Source organism: Emys orbicularis, chromosome 8, assembly GCF_028017835.1.
Source record: "Emys orbicularis isolate rEmyOrb1 chromosome 8, rEmyOrb1.hap1, whole genome shotgun sequence".
NCBI classification, from domain to species: Eukaryota; Metazoa; Chordata; order Testudines; family Emydidae; genus Emys; species Emys orbicularis.
In genome coordinates this window covers 64,354,138-64,374,276 of record NC_088690.1, presented here as the reverse complement: position 1 = coordinate 64,374,276, position 20,139 = coordinate 64,354,138, and the positions used below count along the sequence as shown (strand labels likewise).

The following is a 20,139-nucleotide window of genomic DNA, read 5'->3' as shown; positions in this document are numbered from 1 at the left end:
AAGCAGGGATTGTTCCTTCCCAAGTGTTTTGAAAGCATCTTCCACAAAGCAGGTGCTACTGTAAATAAATAATAATAATAGTAGTTACAATAACCTTCATCACATTTTTATTGGTGCAAAAAACCACAACCCCCCAAACAATTTCATTCCCCTTCCCCTTGAATTTCTGACCTATACCGGTGCTGTCATACATCGATTGTTCTCTTAGCTGGTAGATTATGCCACCAGGATAGTGCAGTGTGAATTTGCAGGGAGCTGTAACAGCTGAGTGCGGAAGCCCAGCCCTGAGCTGAATCGGAAAGCAGCAGAACAACAGTATGCCAAATTACAGACGGCAGCTGCTACTGTCTTGAAGATACTATGAAGTCTCTCGTCTCGAGGATCTCTTCTAGTCTCGAGGAGGCAGCTGCCCTGGCATTGTCAGAGATTCCATGGTATCACAGAGCACTGCCCCAAGCTTGCCAGACCGTGCTGAATATTAAGGATCTTTGAAGTCGGAGGAGAGGCAGTTGTATTAAAAAAAAGAAAGGGATGAACTGAAGATTAAACATGTATGGGAATTATCCTCACTTCATTAAGTTTCCTGCTGGCTTTGGCAGTAAGTATTACACTTGCACTTGCAATCTTAGCCTTCTGGGTTAGATAGACAGACCGTTTAAATTGCCAGAGTACGTGAATGGGAAGTATTAAAGCATTTACCTAGCTTCTAGATAGCCATAACCTTACAATGGTCTCTACATGCTTGAGAGTGAAACTGTCTTATTATTATGAACCCCATCAACTGCACCACAACTGAACTAGTCTGCCTAGAAATTATGCATGCTTCATCCAAGCCAGAGAGGAATTTTTCTCTAAAGTTTGGCATAGGTTGGACAAGACATTTGAAAGATGCATGTACTTATTTGTGTGTTCTGTGAATGGTGGATATTAATCAAAACAATAGGATAATATCACATAATTATCTTTCCAATTGGACTTCTTTACCTGTTTGTGTTTTTGGAGGAAACAAATGATTTTAATACAGCAGTTTTTCTTCAAAAAACCCCGCAGAGAACATTCTCTTTTCTGTCCAGCACAACTGCCCCCACCCCCTGGACACTGATAAATAATAGTCTGACACATTGACAAATGTAGCAAAATGGGACTTCAAGCGAAGTGAGGCAGGCGTCTGCAATGGACTTTGGTTATAATTTGTGATGCACCGTGATATGCCTCATGCCAATGGGAAACTCTGAGCTGCAGGAATCAGAACTCTTGCAGGGACTATAGGCTTTGAATTTCTTGAGGTTGATCATTTTTGTTATTCTGTGTGTGTGAGCGAAGGAGACGAAGGACAGCTTTCAGCTGTAGCCGCTCAGTTTGGGTGCCAAACGTAAGACACAATGGGCCCAATTCATTTTTGCCCTGCAGTTGGTGCAGGCACTTATACTAGTGCAGAGTGGGTATAAAATGCTGCCAGATCAGTATATTTGTGTGTTACACCTGCTTCGCATTAGAATAAATGACCATACGCAGAGCAGAGTAATAGTGGATCAGATCCATTGTGACTCAAATTGGGCACTCAAGTGTATGCGTGAATGAATGTTTTTGGGGGTTATTTTTGTGACACCCACAAAAATCAATGCAGCAGGCATCTCAAATTGGGCATGTGCCCAAAAATATTGGGCACTTTTTGAAGATATTGCCATTAATGGGTTGAATGTACTGATATGTTGTACCATGGATTCTCAGCCTGGCATCTGAGTTTCATAGAGACATTGGGAAGAGGTGTCTGAGGCTTTGTCTTCACTACCCGCCGATCCGGCGGGTAGCAATCGGTTTTTCGGGGATCGACTTACCGCGTCTAGTCAAGACGCGGTAAAATCGATCCCTGATCGCTCTGCCGTCGACTCCGGAAATCCACCTCGGCAGGAGGCGGCAGCGGAGTCGGCGGCAGCGCGGCAGCGGTCGACTTTCCCGCGTCCTCACCGCTAGGTAAGCCGACCTAAAATACGCAACTTCAGCTACGGTATTCACGTAGCTGAAGTTGCGTATCTTAGGTCGGAACCCCGCTGCAGTGTAGACCTAGCCTGAGGCTACGTCTTCACTACAGGGGGGGGGGGGGGTCGATTTAAGATACACAAATTCAGCTACGCGAATAGCATAGCTGAATTCGACATATCGCAGCTGACTTACCCCGCTGTAGGGACGGTGGCAAAATCGACCTCTGCGGCTTCCCGTTGACGGCGCTTACTCTCACCTTCGCTGGTGGAGTAAGAGCGTCGATTCGGGGATCGATTGTCGCGTCCCGATGGGACGCAATAAATCGATCCCCGAGAGGTTGATTTCTACCCACCGATTCAGGCGGGTAGTGTAGACCTAGCCTGAGTTAAATGGGAGAGGGTCTTGGCTAGATGGGAGGTGGTTAGGGGGCCGGGGACCACTGTGTTCCATTATACAAAGCTCTGGAGAGGTTTTCATTTGGCTCTTCCAATATTTATATTTAGCATTTCTCACACTTAAACTTTCCTAGTGACTGCTTAAAAAAAATCAGCAATTAAGTGACAAAGTGAAAGTGTAGATTGTGTTGTGAACATTTAACGTAAGTATGCAAATTATTGCTAATGCAGGGTAATTCTCCAAACATGTACCTTAAGTCTGTAAATGAGTCCAAACCATACTTTGAGGGCACCTATGAGGTGTCTATATAGCAATGCATAGCATCGATTTCTCAGCTAGCAGAGTTATATGAGCTAGTGTCAAGGCTCGCAAGTTGAAGTAGCAAACCTTTTTTTGTCTTCTCGGGCCAGCTTACAGCTCCACTGAAGTCAATAGCTTCATATCACTTTACACTAGCTGATGATGATGTCTCCTTGTTTTCACGCACCCTTAACTTGTCCAAAACATTCCCCTTTCAGTCTGAATTTTTCTATGATTTGGTTTTGGCAGAAAGGGGAAATTTGTTTGGAAAATCAGAATAAAATCCATTTCTGAGTTGTGGGAGGGGGAACCCATACTTTTCCCATTATTAAAAAAAAAATCACACCCTTGTTTTTGAACAGTGACACAGCCAAATAAATGAATAAAACAAATGCTGAAGTTTAAAACGGGGTAGGGCCCTACTCCTGAAGTGAGTTCCACCAGGGCATCGCTTTCTGCTGCCAAGGAGTTTGGGGCGACAGTTGTTAGTGAGGTTTAAAGGTGAATGAAATTGTTTGAGGAAGAAGAGAGATATTTTTGCTCCACCCACGAAGATCAATGCAGCTTTTATTATAATGGTGTTTTGCACCCTACCAACAGCTCAATACTTTAGGGAATTTAATTGTGATAGGGAAAAGGTAGCACTAGCATTGTCTGAAACCAGTTTATTTCATCTGTTTGTCCACTTTGAGAGGCGCCTGTCGATTGAGGCATGATAAACTGTGATGCCAACTCAGCAGTGGTTGAAGGATAGAATAGAAATTGGCCTTTATAACACCTTAATTTAACTCAATGGGTTTGACAGCGCTCAATATCATTATTAATAATTATTAATTTCTTTGTATTCTAGCAGCTCTCACAATGTGTTAGGCACTCTACACTGACATAGAGAGAGACCCACACAAAGATAAATGCTTTTGGGATTGGGGATTGAATGGAAAGCTTTATAAGTGACTGCAAATTCACTTCAGAGAATACTCAATGAGCCGTGCGTGTTGTTTGACAGCATATTCTCCCTGCCTGTGAGCGGATGGTTGGGTAGGAGCCTGGACGGCTGCTGGGACAATTTGTGAATGAGAGACTGTGTCTGACTTGAATTGCCAATCCTGAGCACTCAAAAACTCTTAGTCAGCTCCGCAGAATCATGATTGTCTTTAAAATGATGATTTTAAAGAAACAATACATTGGGAATTCTTTTTATTTACCCTCTTCTTTATTTTTTTGGAACCTGTGGGGTCCATTTGAGCCATATTTTTAAGCTCTTCTCTGCCACTCTGAAGATTAGAAACTTTTATTATGAAAGCTGAGATTTTTATGTATTCACGTGACTCCAGGAGTTGGGGGCTTTAAGAAACACACCAAATATTGCAAAGCATGATCAAATCACAAGAGCTGGCAATATTGCTTATTTAAACACACATAGCAAAGTTCTCCAAAACCCTGTCTCAGCTTCAGGACCAAGAGGAAGCAATGGCTTTGTGTGTGCAGGGGAATCGTAAAAGCTGCAATTTTAGGATCTGTCAGCAATGTTTGTTGTATTCTACATATTTTGCACACCCTTATGGGAAAGCCCTATGGAATTTAATAGGGAGGAAATCAATAGGGATGTATAGAAATTAAATAAGGCTTTAGGATTTATTAGAAAACAATATTCTCTCTCTTCAATTGTATCACCCAATAGCATTTAGTAGACAATTATATTGCTGCTGTAGGAATCTGTAAGGAAGGACTCCCTGATCTGGTCATCAGCAGAGATCAAACTTTGGCCCTCTAGTTCTTCAGTAAAGACTACTATCAGTTGAGCTAAGGGACCAAGTTGATTAGCTGGGCCAAGCAGCGAACTGCTGTGGATCAGCCGCACAGGGATACAAACACACATGGTCAATGTGTTATGTATGGGTTGCTTTAGTAAGTTGTTATTGTTTATTAAATTCTATAGGACTTGCACATAATGGTTAACTCTAAACTTTCCTTTAAATTAAGGGGGGGCCAGTGTCACATGGGAGCTTAATCAATCATGGTCCTTCTTCCCTAACTAATTTGCATGCTTCATTTCCATTAGTGGTAATGAGTCGGCGTGAGGGGGTCTGTAGATGTGTCAGGGGTTCTCATTGGCAGATTGCTCAATCCCCATTGTCACAGCTTTTTAAAGGTTCCATGGCCATACTCTGGCTCTTGGGCTCCATCAGAGGGGAGCCCTGCTCTGAATGAGCTGTTGGGCTGACAGGTGTGGGACCCCTGCTGGGCTCTGCTTCCTCTGAAGCATGTGGCCGTCAAATGGGGGATAGGGATGATGCCCCACACTTCCCCGCTTATCTACCCTGCGCCTTCACAGCCCTGCTCCTCTGCTCTGCCCTGCTCCTCACATCCCTAGTCGTCCCCCCTCCCTGCAGTATCCCCACATGGCTGCTTCCCCGCTCCTCTTGGCTCCCCACAGTGCTGCTTTCTGGTACTGGGGGAGCAAGGAGAGTGTTGTGGGGATGGGGGGAGAATAAAGCAGCTGTATTGGATGCAGTGGGGAGATGGAATGGGGACGCAGGGATGTATGTGGGCCTAGCGGATAGGGGGGCTCTGATAGGGGTACTGGCGTTATGTGAAGTGGGGGCCTAGGGAGTCCAGTGCCTGAGTGCCGATGTCTTTGCATTCTGAGGGCTCCTCCAGGAACGTTGTCCCCATCCCTGCATACTGTATAGCCCCGTTCTCCCCGCAACACACAACCCTCTTCCCCTCTAGACCTCATGCACATTTTTGGTCTCCACCCACTGCCCTTGGCATTGCTACTAGCCCCTTCCTCCCACGCATATCCCCTACCTGCACCGACACCATGAGAGAAAATATGGGAAAAAAAACACCCTAATTTATTTCTAAAAATTGGTTTAATCTGCGATCACAAGCACTAAAATGTCTTCCTCATGATTGCACGGTATCACTACAAGGCAAAGGTCTGGTGGTTTGGGGGCCCTAATTGGCCATTTCCAGACCTTAACATGGTTGGATTTCTTGTGGCTCTGAATTTCCTGGGTTACTAATGCTTGTTTTGGGGATAATTCCCACCTCCCTGTAATGTTTTTTTTTAACCCTCAGGTTACTGATATGTACTTTCACCCTTAATATCACCTGTATTCCATTCACACTAGCAAGGCACAAATTTTTAACAATGAGTGTCATTAACCAGTGGAACAGCTGACCCAGCGATGTGATGCATTCTTCATCGCTTGGACTCTTTAACTCAAGATTGGAGGTCTTTCTAAAAGAGAGGGTCCAGCTCAACCTGGGGTTGATGCAGGAATCACTGGGTGAAATTGTACAGCCTGTGTTATGCAGGAGGTCAGACTATATTATCACCATATTGCCCCTGCTGGCCTGAAATCTCTTTGTTTTAATGTCATTTTTTGCTTACATACATAAGCAAATCAATCACTGTCTTTGAAGGCGAAACGCACTGCAAGTGTGAAATATTATGAATGATTTATCATTAGGTATTTTATTGTGAACATTTTCTGTTTAATAATAAAATAGCCACTTACAAACCACTTGTAATCCAGAGTTAGTTAGCACACCTTTCCCCCCAGGCAGCATACGCAATTGTTTGGCCACCATAAGCAGAGTTTTTTCTGGCTGTGAGTTAATTCATTTATTGTGCAATTCCACTTATTGGGTGTGAAAGGCTAATTGCAAAGTGGCTAAGCAGAAAAAGAAGGTAATCCTGATATATTTAGGGCATGTGTAACTAGGATATCATGGCAATTATGTACTGCTGTTGTCCTCTCCTGAACTTTTGTTTCACCCTTTGCTAAGCCCAGGCAGTTTTGTCCTTTCTGAAAAAAATCCACAGCAACACTATCAAATCGGGACTATTGTTATTAAACCACGAACTTTAGATCTTATTCGTAGCTGCCGGTCACCCTGAGAGTCAATACCATAAAACTGCTTAGCGTACAAATATTTACATTAATACCAAAGACTGAAGGACAATAGTGAGCATGTCCCATGAGGAGCCAGATTTTCAAAACTAATCTGCCAGAAATTGGGACTGTGAAGAGGTGGCTGGATATGTGGCTGGACACCTCCATTAATGGCTGATTTCCAGAGGCAGATTGGGCAAGTACATCCAGAGGTAGCTAGTTCAAAAGCTGGCAGGTGGTAGCAATGCAGAGAGAGCTGCAGTGGTCAGAATTGCTGCATGTGCTGCTGTTGGATAGAACCCCACAGAGTCTGTCTAATCTACCTCCAGTCTGCCTAGAGAGTGGCAGGAAAAAGCCAGAAACAGTGTACAGCTTTTACCAATCCCATTTGCACAAATTGTGCATGCAATCTGCATACATTATGGAGTAGATGCCTTACTGTACAGCCTGCCTCAAATCCATGAGTTTCTGTCTGCCAAAATCTGCCAATACCCATCTCATCTCTCAGTCCCTCAACTCCTCTTCCCTGTCTAGACCCCTCACTCTGGGTCAGCCTCTTTGCAGCTTCTGCTACATCAGCAGCCCTGCCAGAGGCTAAGCACTCTCTCCCCTGGGGCCTTTGAGTTGTTTCTCATTGGAGTAGGGAGAAGGCGCTGAGGGTCGGCAATGTGCTGGTTGACTGGCAGGCGAGAGTGGAAATGGGGTCTCAAAAGCTGGCCGTTTCCATGCTAGCCATTGGGTAAAACCCAGCAACACCACCTGGCAGACAGGGGAGTCAGGAAACCAGAGGTGTCTGTCTACCCAGTCACTACCAGCTGTAGGTGAGATGTAGTTGGCCCCCCTGAACCTCCCAGTGATGTTGCCCTTAGGAGCAGTGTTTGATGAGTTGAGGGCCCCTATCAGCTGGTTTCAGAGTCTCCCGACCAAGGCTGAGGAGCAAAAGTGGTAACCCCTTTGCTCCCTGCCTGTCCCCTTCCCACCAGGCTATCAACGTCTTCCTCAGATCTGCAGGATGCCTCCTCAGCTCTTTCTTGCCTGCCCCTGTCTCTCTGAAGCTTAGCTGCCTGCCTGTGAGATGAGGATGGTGACACTTGCCTACCAGGGGGTTGGGAGGCTGAATGTGTCAATGTTGGTAATGTACGTTGAGATTCTCTGGTAAACTTGCTTTATTCCATGCAGACCCTCGGGCCTTCACCCAGGCCTTCCGTTCTTTGCCGGTTTCTTGCTGCGGTCTTAGAGCTTGTCTATACTTGTGGTAGCATGTAGGGTTCATGTAGCTACATGACACAGTGAAAGTCAGATTGCATCCAAACTCACTATGATGTGTAGTTACATGCGGCAGTAAGAGGTTCCGGTAGCCAGGAGGCAGCGGGACGCTATACTGCTAAAAATAGCACAGAGGTGGGCGCTGCTTGGGCATGTAGAGAGCTGTGTGGAGTATGTACCCAGGGGGTTCAGGCCTGTAGGGCCTTCTGCTCTACTCTACTTGCCTAAGCTGTGCCTCACCGTCTATACTGTTCTTTATACCCCTGCTATATGGGCATGCCGTGTCTGTACCCTACACACCACCATAAGCGTAGACCTACTCGTAGCTTCTTCCCTAGTCATGTTGATAGGTTTCCTTTCTGCTTCTGTTGTATGTTTCCAAGTTGTCCTGGGTCTACCCTGTCACCTCTTGCTCTGGAGAACCCAGTCCAATGCCTGTCTTGTTACGTTGTTTGGTTCTTTCCTCCAGGGGTGTCCTAGCCACCACCTTTGTCTTTCCATAATTTCCTGGCTTATCAGTTGTTTTTGTCCTCTTCCAAAGCCCTTAATCTGTGATCTTTTTTATGGCCAGCTGATGTGGAGGATTTGTCTAAGGCAGCTGTTTGTGAAAACTTGCAGTTCAGGTAGTAAAGGTACTGGGGGAGGTGAGAAATCCTTCCTGACCATTGCAGGAGCCAAGATGTGACATTTGATTGCCCTAATTTCTCTAAACCAAAGATACTGTGGGCCCATTCTTCTCTAAGTGGGAATAACCAACACAGAGGAGAGGAGATGTTCCAATTCGTGACATGTCCTTGAACTCTGTTTGGGGAGGGACAGAATTCCCTGCCTCAGGGAAGAAGTGAGGGTTGACTTGGTGGATGCTCTGGGGTTTCACTATGGAATCACTGAAGCCCAGCTAAAACCCAGAAGAAACCTGTCCATTGTTGAGCTTGGTAACAAAACAGTTTTTTTCTACTTCAGCGATCCGGTACAGCCTCAGAGGCTCTTATCACAACGATTCCTGCAATATTGTGGGAATTTGCCTTATTTGCAAACAACGCCTCAAAGAATCATCAGCCACGTGGGTCGCTCCATTAGCTGTCCTGCTGCAACGTGTCCTCCTAGACACAAGGTGTCGTCTCATGTGATAAGGATGTTCCATGGACTCATCCATTCTCACTGTATAGGCTGGGAGGATCGGAAAAGTTTTTTAAATGTACACGTTTTTATTTGTTAAAAGGATACATGTGATAAAGAATATGGCTCCAAGGGGTGCTGCAGTGGCTGTCTCATTTGCCGCTGATGCTCGTTGGCATACTCGCTCGGAGATGAGAACTATTTGGCTTTGCCACAAAGTCCCCTTTATAAGTACTCATCTAGCTTGGCCTGCAGCCATGCCGCCTCAGTCTGAAATCTTGTCAGCTCTCCCAAGTTAAATAGGGTTAGGCCAGGTCAATCTTTGACTAGGAAAACTCCCAGGAAAACCCAGGCGCTGCAAGCAGCGGTGCTGCAAACGATTCAGTAGGGGGCATTGTGGTGCTGGAGGTGCACATGCCAATAAAAGTCTCTAAAAAAATCAATGCTTTAACATGGGATTTCCATAGCGTATACCTCCAGTGGCCATAGATATACGTTCAAATGCTACAGCCACAGGAGAGATTCTCTTGTACCTTGTGTGCTAGAGGGTTGTGGTGTTTGGAACAGAAGGACAAGAATTCTCTGGTCTCTGCAGCTCGAAGTGGTGGTGGCCACACATTTGTAACGGAACAGTGGATGCCTCTTGTAACTAGCAGGCCAGGACATAACAAGAAGCAGTGGCTGGACAGATTCAGATTGGAAATAAGGTGCAATGGAGTAATTAACCATTCAAATGATTTACCCAGGGATGTGGTAGACTCGTGAGCATGTGTGAAAGCCTTTAAATCAAGACTGGAGTTCTTTCTAGAAAAGATGCTCCTGCCCAACCAGAAGCGACGGGCCTGATGCAGGAATTGCTAAGTGAGGTTCTCTGGCCTGTTTTCTGGAGGAGGTCTCACTCGATGATCAGAGCGGTCCCCTCTGGCCTTAAAATCTCTGAGTTCCACTCTTTTGTGTGGGAAATTGCTGCCCCCACACAGTGCAATGGTAGCCAAGGCATAGCACACGTCCTCTGAAAACTGCCAAGGGCAGTGCTCAAAATGTCAGTTCAGGTTCACGCTCCACAGGATGTCACCTTGAGCCACACAGTTACTGGCACAACAGACTGCCTGCAAAGCCTCTGGCTTCAAGAGAGCCCAGTCCTGCTGCTCATAAGCATTTCAGTCGTCTAGGTGCATCGGTTCAGCTCATGCCGACTTGGAGTTACAATCTTTACCCTTTGACTTTTCCAGTATTGCTTCTCCAAAAGGGCAGTGGGTGCCATGCACTGGCTGAGATCAGTCCCCAATTGGGATCAAATTTGGGAAAAATTTGAGCCACAGTTTGTGCCCCTGGTGCATGCAATAAATAAATAAATAGAAGAACCAGGTGATTTTGTAAACAGCTGATTTGGGGAGAGGGCTGTTTCTTGGAAACCCCCAGCTTAAATTATCCCAAACGTGGTCTGCTATTCCTACTCTGCACCAAGATGAGACACAGCAAATTTCAAGACAATCCCAGTAAGAATGTGGACTTCAGAGTGCTTAGAACGGGCGACCTTTACAAAAAGCGATGCTCAACCTGAACTCCAACAGAGCTGGCACTGTGCTATAATTCACAGGCGGGCTCAGCCTCCTACATTTTTCTGGGACGAAGCCCAAATGTGTTACTGCTGCCTGCAGGATTCCTGAATTTTATTCTCCACCCACTTCAGCCAATGAATAAAAGGCAGCTACTGTATAGCGTCAGGGAGAGGAGACCTTTGGGACTGTGAAAAACAGGGAAGGAAGAGAGAGGCCAGGAAATCCTTGATTTGCTGATCGTTCTGATTGGCTGCATGGCTGCTCTTATGGTATAGCCTGAGTCACAGCTGGAGATGCCATGTCCGCACTGCTAGCTTGAGTGACGCTAGCACAAATCCAGCTACCCGTGATGGGAGACACATGCCCAGCTGCAGTGTAGACATCCTCAGAGTGCCGGAGAGACGTGGCTGAGCAGGGCAGCTCCTGTGATGCTGCAGAGTGGATCTGAACTTTAGAGTGGAATGGGCTGGAGGGGACCAGGTCTTTTCAATGGGACAGTGCAGATCTGAGCCTGGAGAAAGGAACACTATGGGAAATGAGAGGAACTCTGGCCTGAGCAGAGGAAGATGGCAAAAGACGGAGGCAACTCAGCAAATAGGGTTAGCATGGTTTGAGCTGGGAAACCCAGCAGAGAAGGAGTTGGGAACACATAAGAGCTGCTGTGAGCTCCTCTATATTCTTATCACAACAGTGCACCATATTTTACTTCTAATGGTGCCAAAGGAGAATGCAGATATCTCCACAACTCAAACAGGCACGACCACCTGGGGAAACTGTCTTCCTTTCCTCAAGCTTATTTTATTTTTTCTTCTAACCATTGCACGATCTACTCAGATTTCCAGGGTGTGTGAAAGAAGGTGCTGTATAACATCGCTTTCCCCCTGCGATGGTCATCTGTCATGGGAAGTATGCATTATTTATTGAATAGTAGAGCTGATGCATAGAGATTGATGCTGCCCTTAGTCCTGTAGGATTGTGTAAAAAACAATAACCTTTCTATAGGATTGTTTTAAAACCATCCTGTAGAATTTAATAGAGAATTTTCTCTCTTCTATAGAATTTTGTTGGATGGCTATAAAAACGTATAGAAAATGTCTTGTTTTCTGTTAATTTCTATGAATGAAATCCTGGCCATTTTGAGGCCAATGGCAAAACTCCTCTTGGATTGCAGTTAGCTTTTAGAGTCCTTTCAATAGAACTGTATTACATTTTGATAGCACCCTATTGGTTTTATCCTGGTTATTTTTTCTACAAGACTTTCCCATAAGGGTGGATGCCTGTCAAGCAGTATCAGAGGGGTAGCCGTGTTAGTCTGAATCTGTAAAAAGCAACAGAGGGTCCTGTGGCACCTTTAAGACTAACAGAAGTATTGGAGCATAAGCTTTCGTGGGTGAATGCCCACTTCATCAGACGCGTCTGATGAAGTGGGCATTCACCCATGAAAGCTTATGCTCCAATACTTCTGTTAGTCTTAAAGGTGCCACAGGACCCTCTGTTGCTTTTGTTAAGCAGTAGACTCAGTGGAAGGTTCCCACACTTCCTGCGTCTGAGAAGCTCTCTCTTCTTGTTTTGACCTTCCCACTGTGTTCTTCTGTGCACACCTCCAAGGATTTTCTTAGTACTTTCTGGTCCTTTGAGAATCAAGACCTGCTGTAAATATTTTCTAGTTATGTGTCAGATAAGGCACAGTTGTCTTGGGAAGCAAAGTCTTGGATCTCTTTCTCCATAGAAATTAACCATTTCCAAGATATATAGTCTCTTAGAAGCAAGCTACAAATGATTTTTTAAAAAGAGCTTGTGCCCTTTTTGCTTCATTATGATACATAAAGAAAGCCCGAAAAGATCCTTAGAAATATCAGGACTGGCAAATCTGGTCACCCCTAGACCTACTGGTGGACTTCTAGAAAGTCTCAGAGATGTTCCTTATGGGCTTTTACAACTTAATTGAAGGGACAGTCGAATCTTTAACACAGCCATCCTTTCTCCCAAGAGTATATTAGGTATTGGACATTAAATGGTTAAATAGACATTAGCAAAAGCAAACTTGACAACAACAGCCTGACTAAAAAAGTCTTGTTTCTCTGGTCAAGTGCTCAGCTTTCAGTGACTTGTCACTTGTAGTGCTGTAATTTCCCTAGTTTCCCATTTACTATAGACTCTTCTGGGATAGAGAAGACATACCATCCCCCACTCACACACTGGCATGCACTTATATCAAGACCCTCACACTTACATGTACTTTTGAATCCCTGAGCACACATATGCATATGCTCATGTATTTGACTGAATCTGTCTCCTTTAGCAGCTTCACTCCTTTGAAGGTGTCTGGGAAGCAATCCCCATTTATGTTTCTGGTCCCTAGATAACAACAAGGATTAGAATTTACAAACTCAGCGTCTGGGAGAGGCATCTGATATTTTTACACATGTCAAGAAGCAGGCAGGTGTGCAAACCCTGCCAGTTTAATCGGTTCTAACTCAGGTCCCTGCATTATATGCTTGTTTTGGTGCACGGTGCGTTTGATATTTGTGTGAGTGAGCGTGCACATGTGACTGCCCTCTGATGGGTGGAATGTGGCTTGTGAATAAGGGCTGCTCTTTTAGCTCACTGAATTTGGACACCTTTGCTTTGTCCATATGGAGGATTAGTCACCTGTGTAGCACACCTATGTTGCGGCAAACTCCCGGCGTAGAGTGCATTGGTGTAAATCGTGACTTGCACTGGTGCAGCCTAAATTGGGTTCAAACGGTTTACATGGGTGCACCAGCACCACACCAATAGCTAAACCCGCCCCCTCCCCTCCGACAAAACCTGAGAATCAAAGCTTTTTGTTCTTTTCCTGTGTCTCAGTAGCTGGCTGGTAAAGGTGGTACCATAGGTCATGCTGGCCTTAAGCTGTAATGTTATTAAAATGTTTAAAATCAAGTATTTATTGGCTTTCCTGTCAGGTATTTTTCTGCCAGTAGGGCAGATTTTAGCCATCGCTAATCTCCTCCCCTAGCCCCTATCTTTTTGCTGTAGCAATGTATTTAATCTACACATGAATTTCAAAACCAACTGTTGCTGTCTGAGGCAGACAAATGTGCTGTAATTGCCAAGACAGGCAAAGTACTCACTCAACACCTCCCTTTAACTTCAGCATTTAAACATTTGATCAATGACTGAAAATAAATAAACAAACAGACCCAGTCCTGGATCTGGAACTTATTGGAGCTGCATTTACAAAGGGCTGGATACTTTTATGCTCGCGCTAACCACATTTGTAGTTATCCATGCTCAGACAGGATCACCAGACTGCGTGCTGCAGAGTGTCAGCTAATCTCTGCAGGAGATGGGAAGAAATGTTGTGCACTATTGCACCGTTGGCTCTCCTTCATCAGGTATCGGCCACTGCCAGAGGCAGGATACCAGAATATCTGTGGTCTCTTCCAGCATGGAAATACCTGGCTGTGTTCCTGCAGAGTATTCAGACGCTAAAGAGTTAACATCATTGTATTGCTCTTGTAACTTGTGTCCAGCCATTCCTGAGCTAATAAATGCTACAGAAGGATAAGGGCTCAGTTCATCTTTTTCTGATGCTGGTGTGAATCAGGAGGCACCCCACTGAAGTCAGCGGAGTTACACCAGCGTGAAACCAACGTGCGTCAGGGAAAATCAGGCCTTATGTTTGGTGAGTGGCTGCAAATCTAATCTGGAGTCCAGTAAATATGAAAATTAAGCCAGGCTTTCCTGTAGGAGGGTGAGAGCTGGGGCAGGTAGATCTGAGCTCTTTCCCCTCCCTGAAACTGCAATGGGGCTGGGATTCTTGTTTTGCTCAGCCAATGGCCTGCCCTTCCCCTTCACACTGATACATTGCAGTCGGGCAGAATTTCCAGGATTCACTTGTCATGTTTCATTACCTGACGGACAGACTCTGGGACCACGTTAGCCTATTTTAAATGTCATGTGTACCAAAGTCGTCGGGAAAGGCTGAGATTTCAATCCCTGCAGGCTGCTGCTGGTGCAGAGGATTTTTTCCCCTGGATTTAGTGTCTATTCACCTCCACAATAACATCATAGTCTCTACAGCAAGTCATCTTCTTGCTGGGCCACTTGACTCTCCCCATCCCCTCTAGGCTGAAATTTTCTCTTTGCTAACTGAAGGATAAGAATAATCCTGCTGTCCCTCTGTGGAGCTGTTACAAGTGTCAGGGCCTTGTTGATCAGTTTCCTGTTGGAAAAATCAGGGATGTGGAGCCTGAGTACTTTGCTAGTGTAATTTGTTTTATTTACGCTACATACACCTGTCTTGGAAGAGGGGTGGTCGCAAACTGCACACAGACCATCCCCTCATTCAGGATTCTCACCCAAACCCCATTGCTCAGGTCCCAGCAAAGAAATCTGCACCAAAAATTGACTCTAGCGAGAGAGGTTAAGGCTAATGACAAACACTCTTGCTGTTTGCAACAGCTCCCCCAAACCAACCACATCAGCAAACCAACTACAGTGTTTTGTCAAAGAAGGTACACTGCTTGCCTGCTAACAAAAAGAACGTGTAAAACTATGTGTTACAGCACCATCTAGTGATTGCCACCATAACAATGCTATACACGCTATACTTGCATAGCAAGATGGTTGGGCTGTGATGCTGGAGACTTAGGTTCAATTCCTGGTTCTGCCACCCACTTGTTGTGTGATCTTGGGTATGTCATTTAGTCTCGCTGTGCCTTAGCTCCTTGTTTGTAAAATGGTGGCAATAATGCTTCCTGTGTCTGTTTAGACTGTCAGCTCTTCAGAGCAGGGACTATCTCCTACCATGTGTCTGTACAGCACCTAGCACAGTGGGGCCCTGATCTTGATTGGGGCCTCTAGGCCTTACTGTGATACAAATTACGACATTTTCACTTGAGAATCTTAAAGCACCTTACAGATGCTAAAGCCAAACACCTCAGGAGTATTGTCTCCATTTTACGGATGAGGAAGCTGAGGCACAGGGAGGTGAAGTGACTTGCCCTGGGTCACACAGTGAGTCAGCGGTATTGCTGGGACTAGATCTTAGGCGTGCCCCTGACTCCTAAGTGTGAGACTACTCTCTTAATTTGTGACTGGGCAAAACTCCCATTGATTTCAGTGGGGTAAGGATCTCATCCCTATGCTTCAGTGTGGTGCCACTGAAGAGGCTAATAGATAGCAGCAGCTTTTGATTGCTGCTAACCCCATGCTGATGAGAACCAGTGGGTCACAGGGTTTTGGGTGCCAATGGTAGTTCCTTGAGCCATCCGTTCTTCAGGTTCCTATAAGTCATTGTGCATTAACAGTAACTCAAACAATGCAGCTGGAGTCCAAACAAACCTTTCTTTTTGCCGTGTGCTCCACAGAAGCCTGTCCGAGCAGCCACAAAGTTCCGTGAAGGGTAGTTCCTTGCTCAGTGTCTAGAGCTCTCTCACGTGTGGTTGATCCCCATCATTTTCCTTTTGACCAACCAGCAGTGATAGTCTCCAGCCATGTAGACAACCGGGAGCTCTTGCTTAGTCTGATTTCTTCACTGACAATGTCTTGCCTGACACAGCCAAACCGTTTGCAGTGTTGTTGTAGGCGTGTCGGTCCCAGGATATGAGAGAGACAAGGCGGGGGAGGTAATATCTTTCATTGGAACAACTTCTGTTGGTGAGAGAGTCAAGCTTTCCAGCTTACACAGAGCTCTTCTTCAGCTAAATACACTTGGCCTTGAACGACTGTTTCATAGTGTCAAACCCTGACACAAACCATCTGCCATATCCGTTCTTGCTCTGTGTTTAACCACAGTGTCATACTTCTGCAAGCGCAATACCATTCTTTGGCGAGCTGGTGGTTTTCTGTACTTTTTTTTGTCCATGATTGCTTTGAAAGGCTTGTGCTAAAACTCCACTGTGAATTTTCTACCCGACAGCGCTATCTCTCCCTGCCCAGCAGACCGCTGTTTCACGCTGCTCTTTTCAATCTGTGCAGAGTTGTATTTCCATGGATGGGAGAGACTTGGACATAAGCAGAAAGCCAGTGGTGTTTTGCAGTACAGTAGTAGCAGCCACCAGTTCTCTCTTAGATGTGTCCACCAGAACGATTGCCTCTTTATTTAGATCATATTACGCCAGTGTTTGCCTGCATTGGCAATCAGTTTTTTCATTTGGGTCAAAGTAATGTCTTGCTGGGTGTCTGATTGAAACACTGACACTTTCAGAAGGAGATTTTAGTGGTGACAAAACTCCTCCAAGGTGCGATGTGAATGTGGAGAGGTAAAATCAACATCCTTGACATCTTATCTAGCTCTACACGATTCCCTGGTGGCCTCTTCTTAGTGATTGCTGCTATCTCTGCAGGGTTGGGCTTGATAGCCACTGCTGAGTCACGTGACCAACATATTTCTCCTCAGTTGCTCTGCTGATGCTTTGGCTGGATCTCACTTGATCCCCTTTTCTCTTGTTCTCTGAAGCCAGTCACCTATATGGGTGCTCACTCATACACACATGCACACACGCACGGAGACATTTAATGGCATGCAGTATTGCCAGCCCAAAAGTCATGAGTCAGTCCCCCAAACTCATGAGATTTTTAAAACTTTTTTTTTTATTTGCCGTCTGGATTTTGAATCTTTAGGGTTCATGTTTTCAAGCTTTTCTCTATAGTCAGGAGAGCTAGAAAGTTACTTTTTTAAGCAATGCAAGTGGAGATTCTCACATATTAACATGACTCCATGAGCTGGAATTTAAAAAACAACCCACAAATGTTGTAATAATTTTTTTGGTCTTTCATAAAAACTGAGATTCCCCCATACCCACAGAACTCTGAGAGACTTCAAAAAAAAAGTGACATCCTTGATAAATTTGCGAGAGGTGGCAACACTGTCTGCAAAATATCTCATGACCACAGATGCACAGTGGGGTCTGTGCTGCTGTTATGCGCTTCTGCCGATAAGCGTTACAAAAAGTGCATGCTTGAAAAGGTGCACAAAGTACCGGGGGCAGTTCTTCCCTTTTGTCACTCCGCAGCATTTCCTCTGCCACAGCTCTCAACACCAATGTATGTCATCACCAATGGCTGTAGCCCACAGAGCTCAGTGTGTCTTTAGTCCATTTTCTTTTTGAAACACTTCTTAGGATGAATGAATACTGAGGAATGAGCAGGTGCATCCATACCGCCCTTGTGGGTAGAGATGATCTAAATGGTTTCTGTTTTTAATTTTGTAATTTTTTTTAATTGTTTCCATTTCACTGGGTTCAAAAACTAAAAATAAAAAATGCTATAAAAACAGTTACCGAAATGCTTATAAATGCTTCTTTTTTATTTTCTGAAAACCAGTTTTTTTGATAAATGCAAAATTTCAATAACATTTTGGATAAAAATTATTGCAGAAAATTTTAGGGGAGACCAAAAAATGTAGATGACGTTAACAATTTTTTCACCGTTTTTATTCTTTGGGTGGAAAAAACAGCCTTTTTCTATAAAAATTCAGCCCATTTACTTTGAACAAGTACAGCCAGCTCTACATGTGGAGTATTAACTGTGGTTAGCAGTGTGCTTTCTTTGTCCAGTTTTATCTGCCATCTGGCACACAGGATGCATCAGCCAATTTTGTTACCTTATCAAATGTAATCCCGTTGCTTGACAGTTCTGTTCCGGTCTTGTGGATTTAGGCACTGTCATAGTTCTAATGTGCATGGTTTCTGCATGACCACCAGGAAGTTTATCCCCTTGGTAGGGTCATCTAACTTGACAATTACCCCTAAATTTTCTATCTTCAATTTCTTCAGCCAATAGAGTGAGGTCCACTTTAATCTCGTTTTCCCCAGGAATCCTCCCTGATCCATGAAATACGTATTTGTATTCTGTCTTCTGTCTTAGCAGGCGTTAGCGACATTGGACCTGGGATCTTCCCCATTGTCATTATCAGTTTGATTCATGTCAGATCTAGGCATAGGGGGGAGGGATAGCTCAGTGGTTTGAGCATTGGCCTGCTAAACCTAGGGTTGTGAGTTCAATCCTTGAGGGGGCCATTTAGGGAACTGGGGTAAAAAAATCTGTCTGGGGATTGGTCCTGCTTTGAGCTGGGGGTTGGACTAGATGATCTCCTGAGGTCCTTTCCAACCCTGATATTCTATGATTCTATGCTTAGAGACTAGAACAGTGGCAGTGCATCTGTGTTTGTAGTGTAGGATATTAGATATTTTGTCCCCTCACTGTCCTCATACCTGGCACATCCCATGGCTCACTTACCTAATAAAACAATTTATGGGTGGGTGTTGTGAAGGATGTTCAGAGCTTTACTGTGTATAAACTGATTTGTAATTTTTTTGGACGAAAGGGAGGAAGCTTGGTCTTGAGGTTAAGGCACTGGACTGGCATTCTGGAGGCCTGGATTCAATTCATGGCTTTCCTAGAGCCTTCCTATGTGACCTTAGGGCTCGTCTACATGGGGAAATGGACTGGAATAAGCTATGGTAGAAGAGATGCTTGTATGACCACTCTATTCCAGAATAGAAGTGATTTTATTCCAAAATAATTACTCCCCTTTGGAAGCACACTAATTATTTTGGAATAAAGTGACTTTTATTCAGAAATAAAGAGTCCACAAAGGGAGCTATTCCAGAATAGCTGTTCCAGTCAGTTTCCCTATGTGGACAAGCCATTAGTCATTTAATCTTCCTGTGCCTCAGTTTGTTATATATGCATAAGGAACAATAATACTTCCCTAGCTGACAGGAACAATGTGAAGATAAATTCACTGGTGTTTGCAAGGGGTTCAGATACTGCAATGATGGTGACTGTGTAAGTACCTGGATAGATAGATAGATTTCATCATTTTATCAGACCAAGGTACTCATTTCCTATAGCAGCGAGACTCTCAAAACTTTTAACACACATTAATGAATTAAGCCTCCCAGTAACCCTGTAAGGCACAGGTAAACATTATTGTCCCCATCTGCCAACTGGGGATAACAAGGCCCAGAGAGGTGAAATGAGCTTGCCCGAGGTCACTCAGGAAATCTGTAGCAAGGCTTGGGACTGAACTCTTATTTCACAATGTATGGTCATTTCTCTTCACCGCACGAGCAGCCTTAGATTTGCTGTCTGATTTTCCATCTTTAATGTTTTCTGATCTAGCTGGCCCATCTGTGGTCTGCATTACCTACCATTAACCTTTCAGTGGAGTGGTATTTCTTCTGTTGGTTTCTCAAAGCAGAACCTTCATGCCTAGAGTATTCCACTCTGAGTGGAGAGATGAGGGTGCATAGAGGAAAGGTCATCACAACTGATTTTCCATGGCTGGCATTGTGGTTCTCAACCGGGGTCTGTGTACCCTCGGGGGTACGCAGAGGTCTTCCAGGGGGTACATCAGCTCATCTAGATATTTGCCTAGTTTTACAACAGGCTACATAAACAGCACTAGCGAAGTCAGTACAAACTAAAATTTCATACAATTACTTGTTTATACTGCTTTATATACTATACACCAAAATGTAAGTACAATGTTTATATTCCAGGTGATTTATTTTATAATTATATGGTAAAAATGAGAAAGTCAGCAATTTGTCAGTAATAGTGTGCTGTGACACTTTCATATTTTTATGTCTGATTTTGTCAGCAAGTTGTTT

The 20,139-nt window shown here is 44.6% G+C and overlaps 1 protein-coding gene across 1 annotated transcript in view; it reads left to right on the top strand.

Annotated features, from left to right (window-relative positions):
* The first annotated feature begins 549 nt into the window (after positions 1-549).
* The window catches only part of RXRG (retinoid X receptor gamma), a 54,176-nt gene continuing 34,586 nt past the window's right edge, over positions 550-20,139 (top strand). Inside the window, exon 1 of the mRNA XM_065409215.1 lies at positions 550-598. Within this exon, the coding sequence (XP_065265287.1) occupies positions 550-598 (49 nt within the window). The remainder of the gene's footprint in view (positions 599-20,139) is intronic.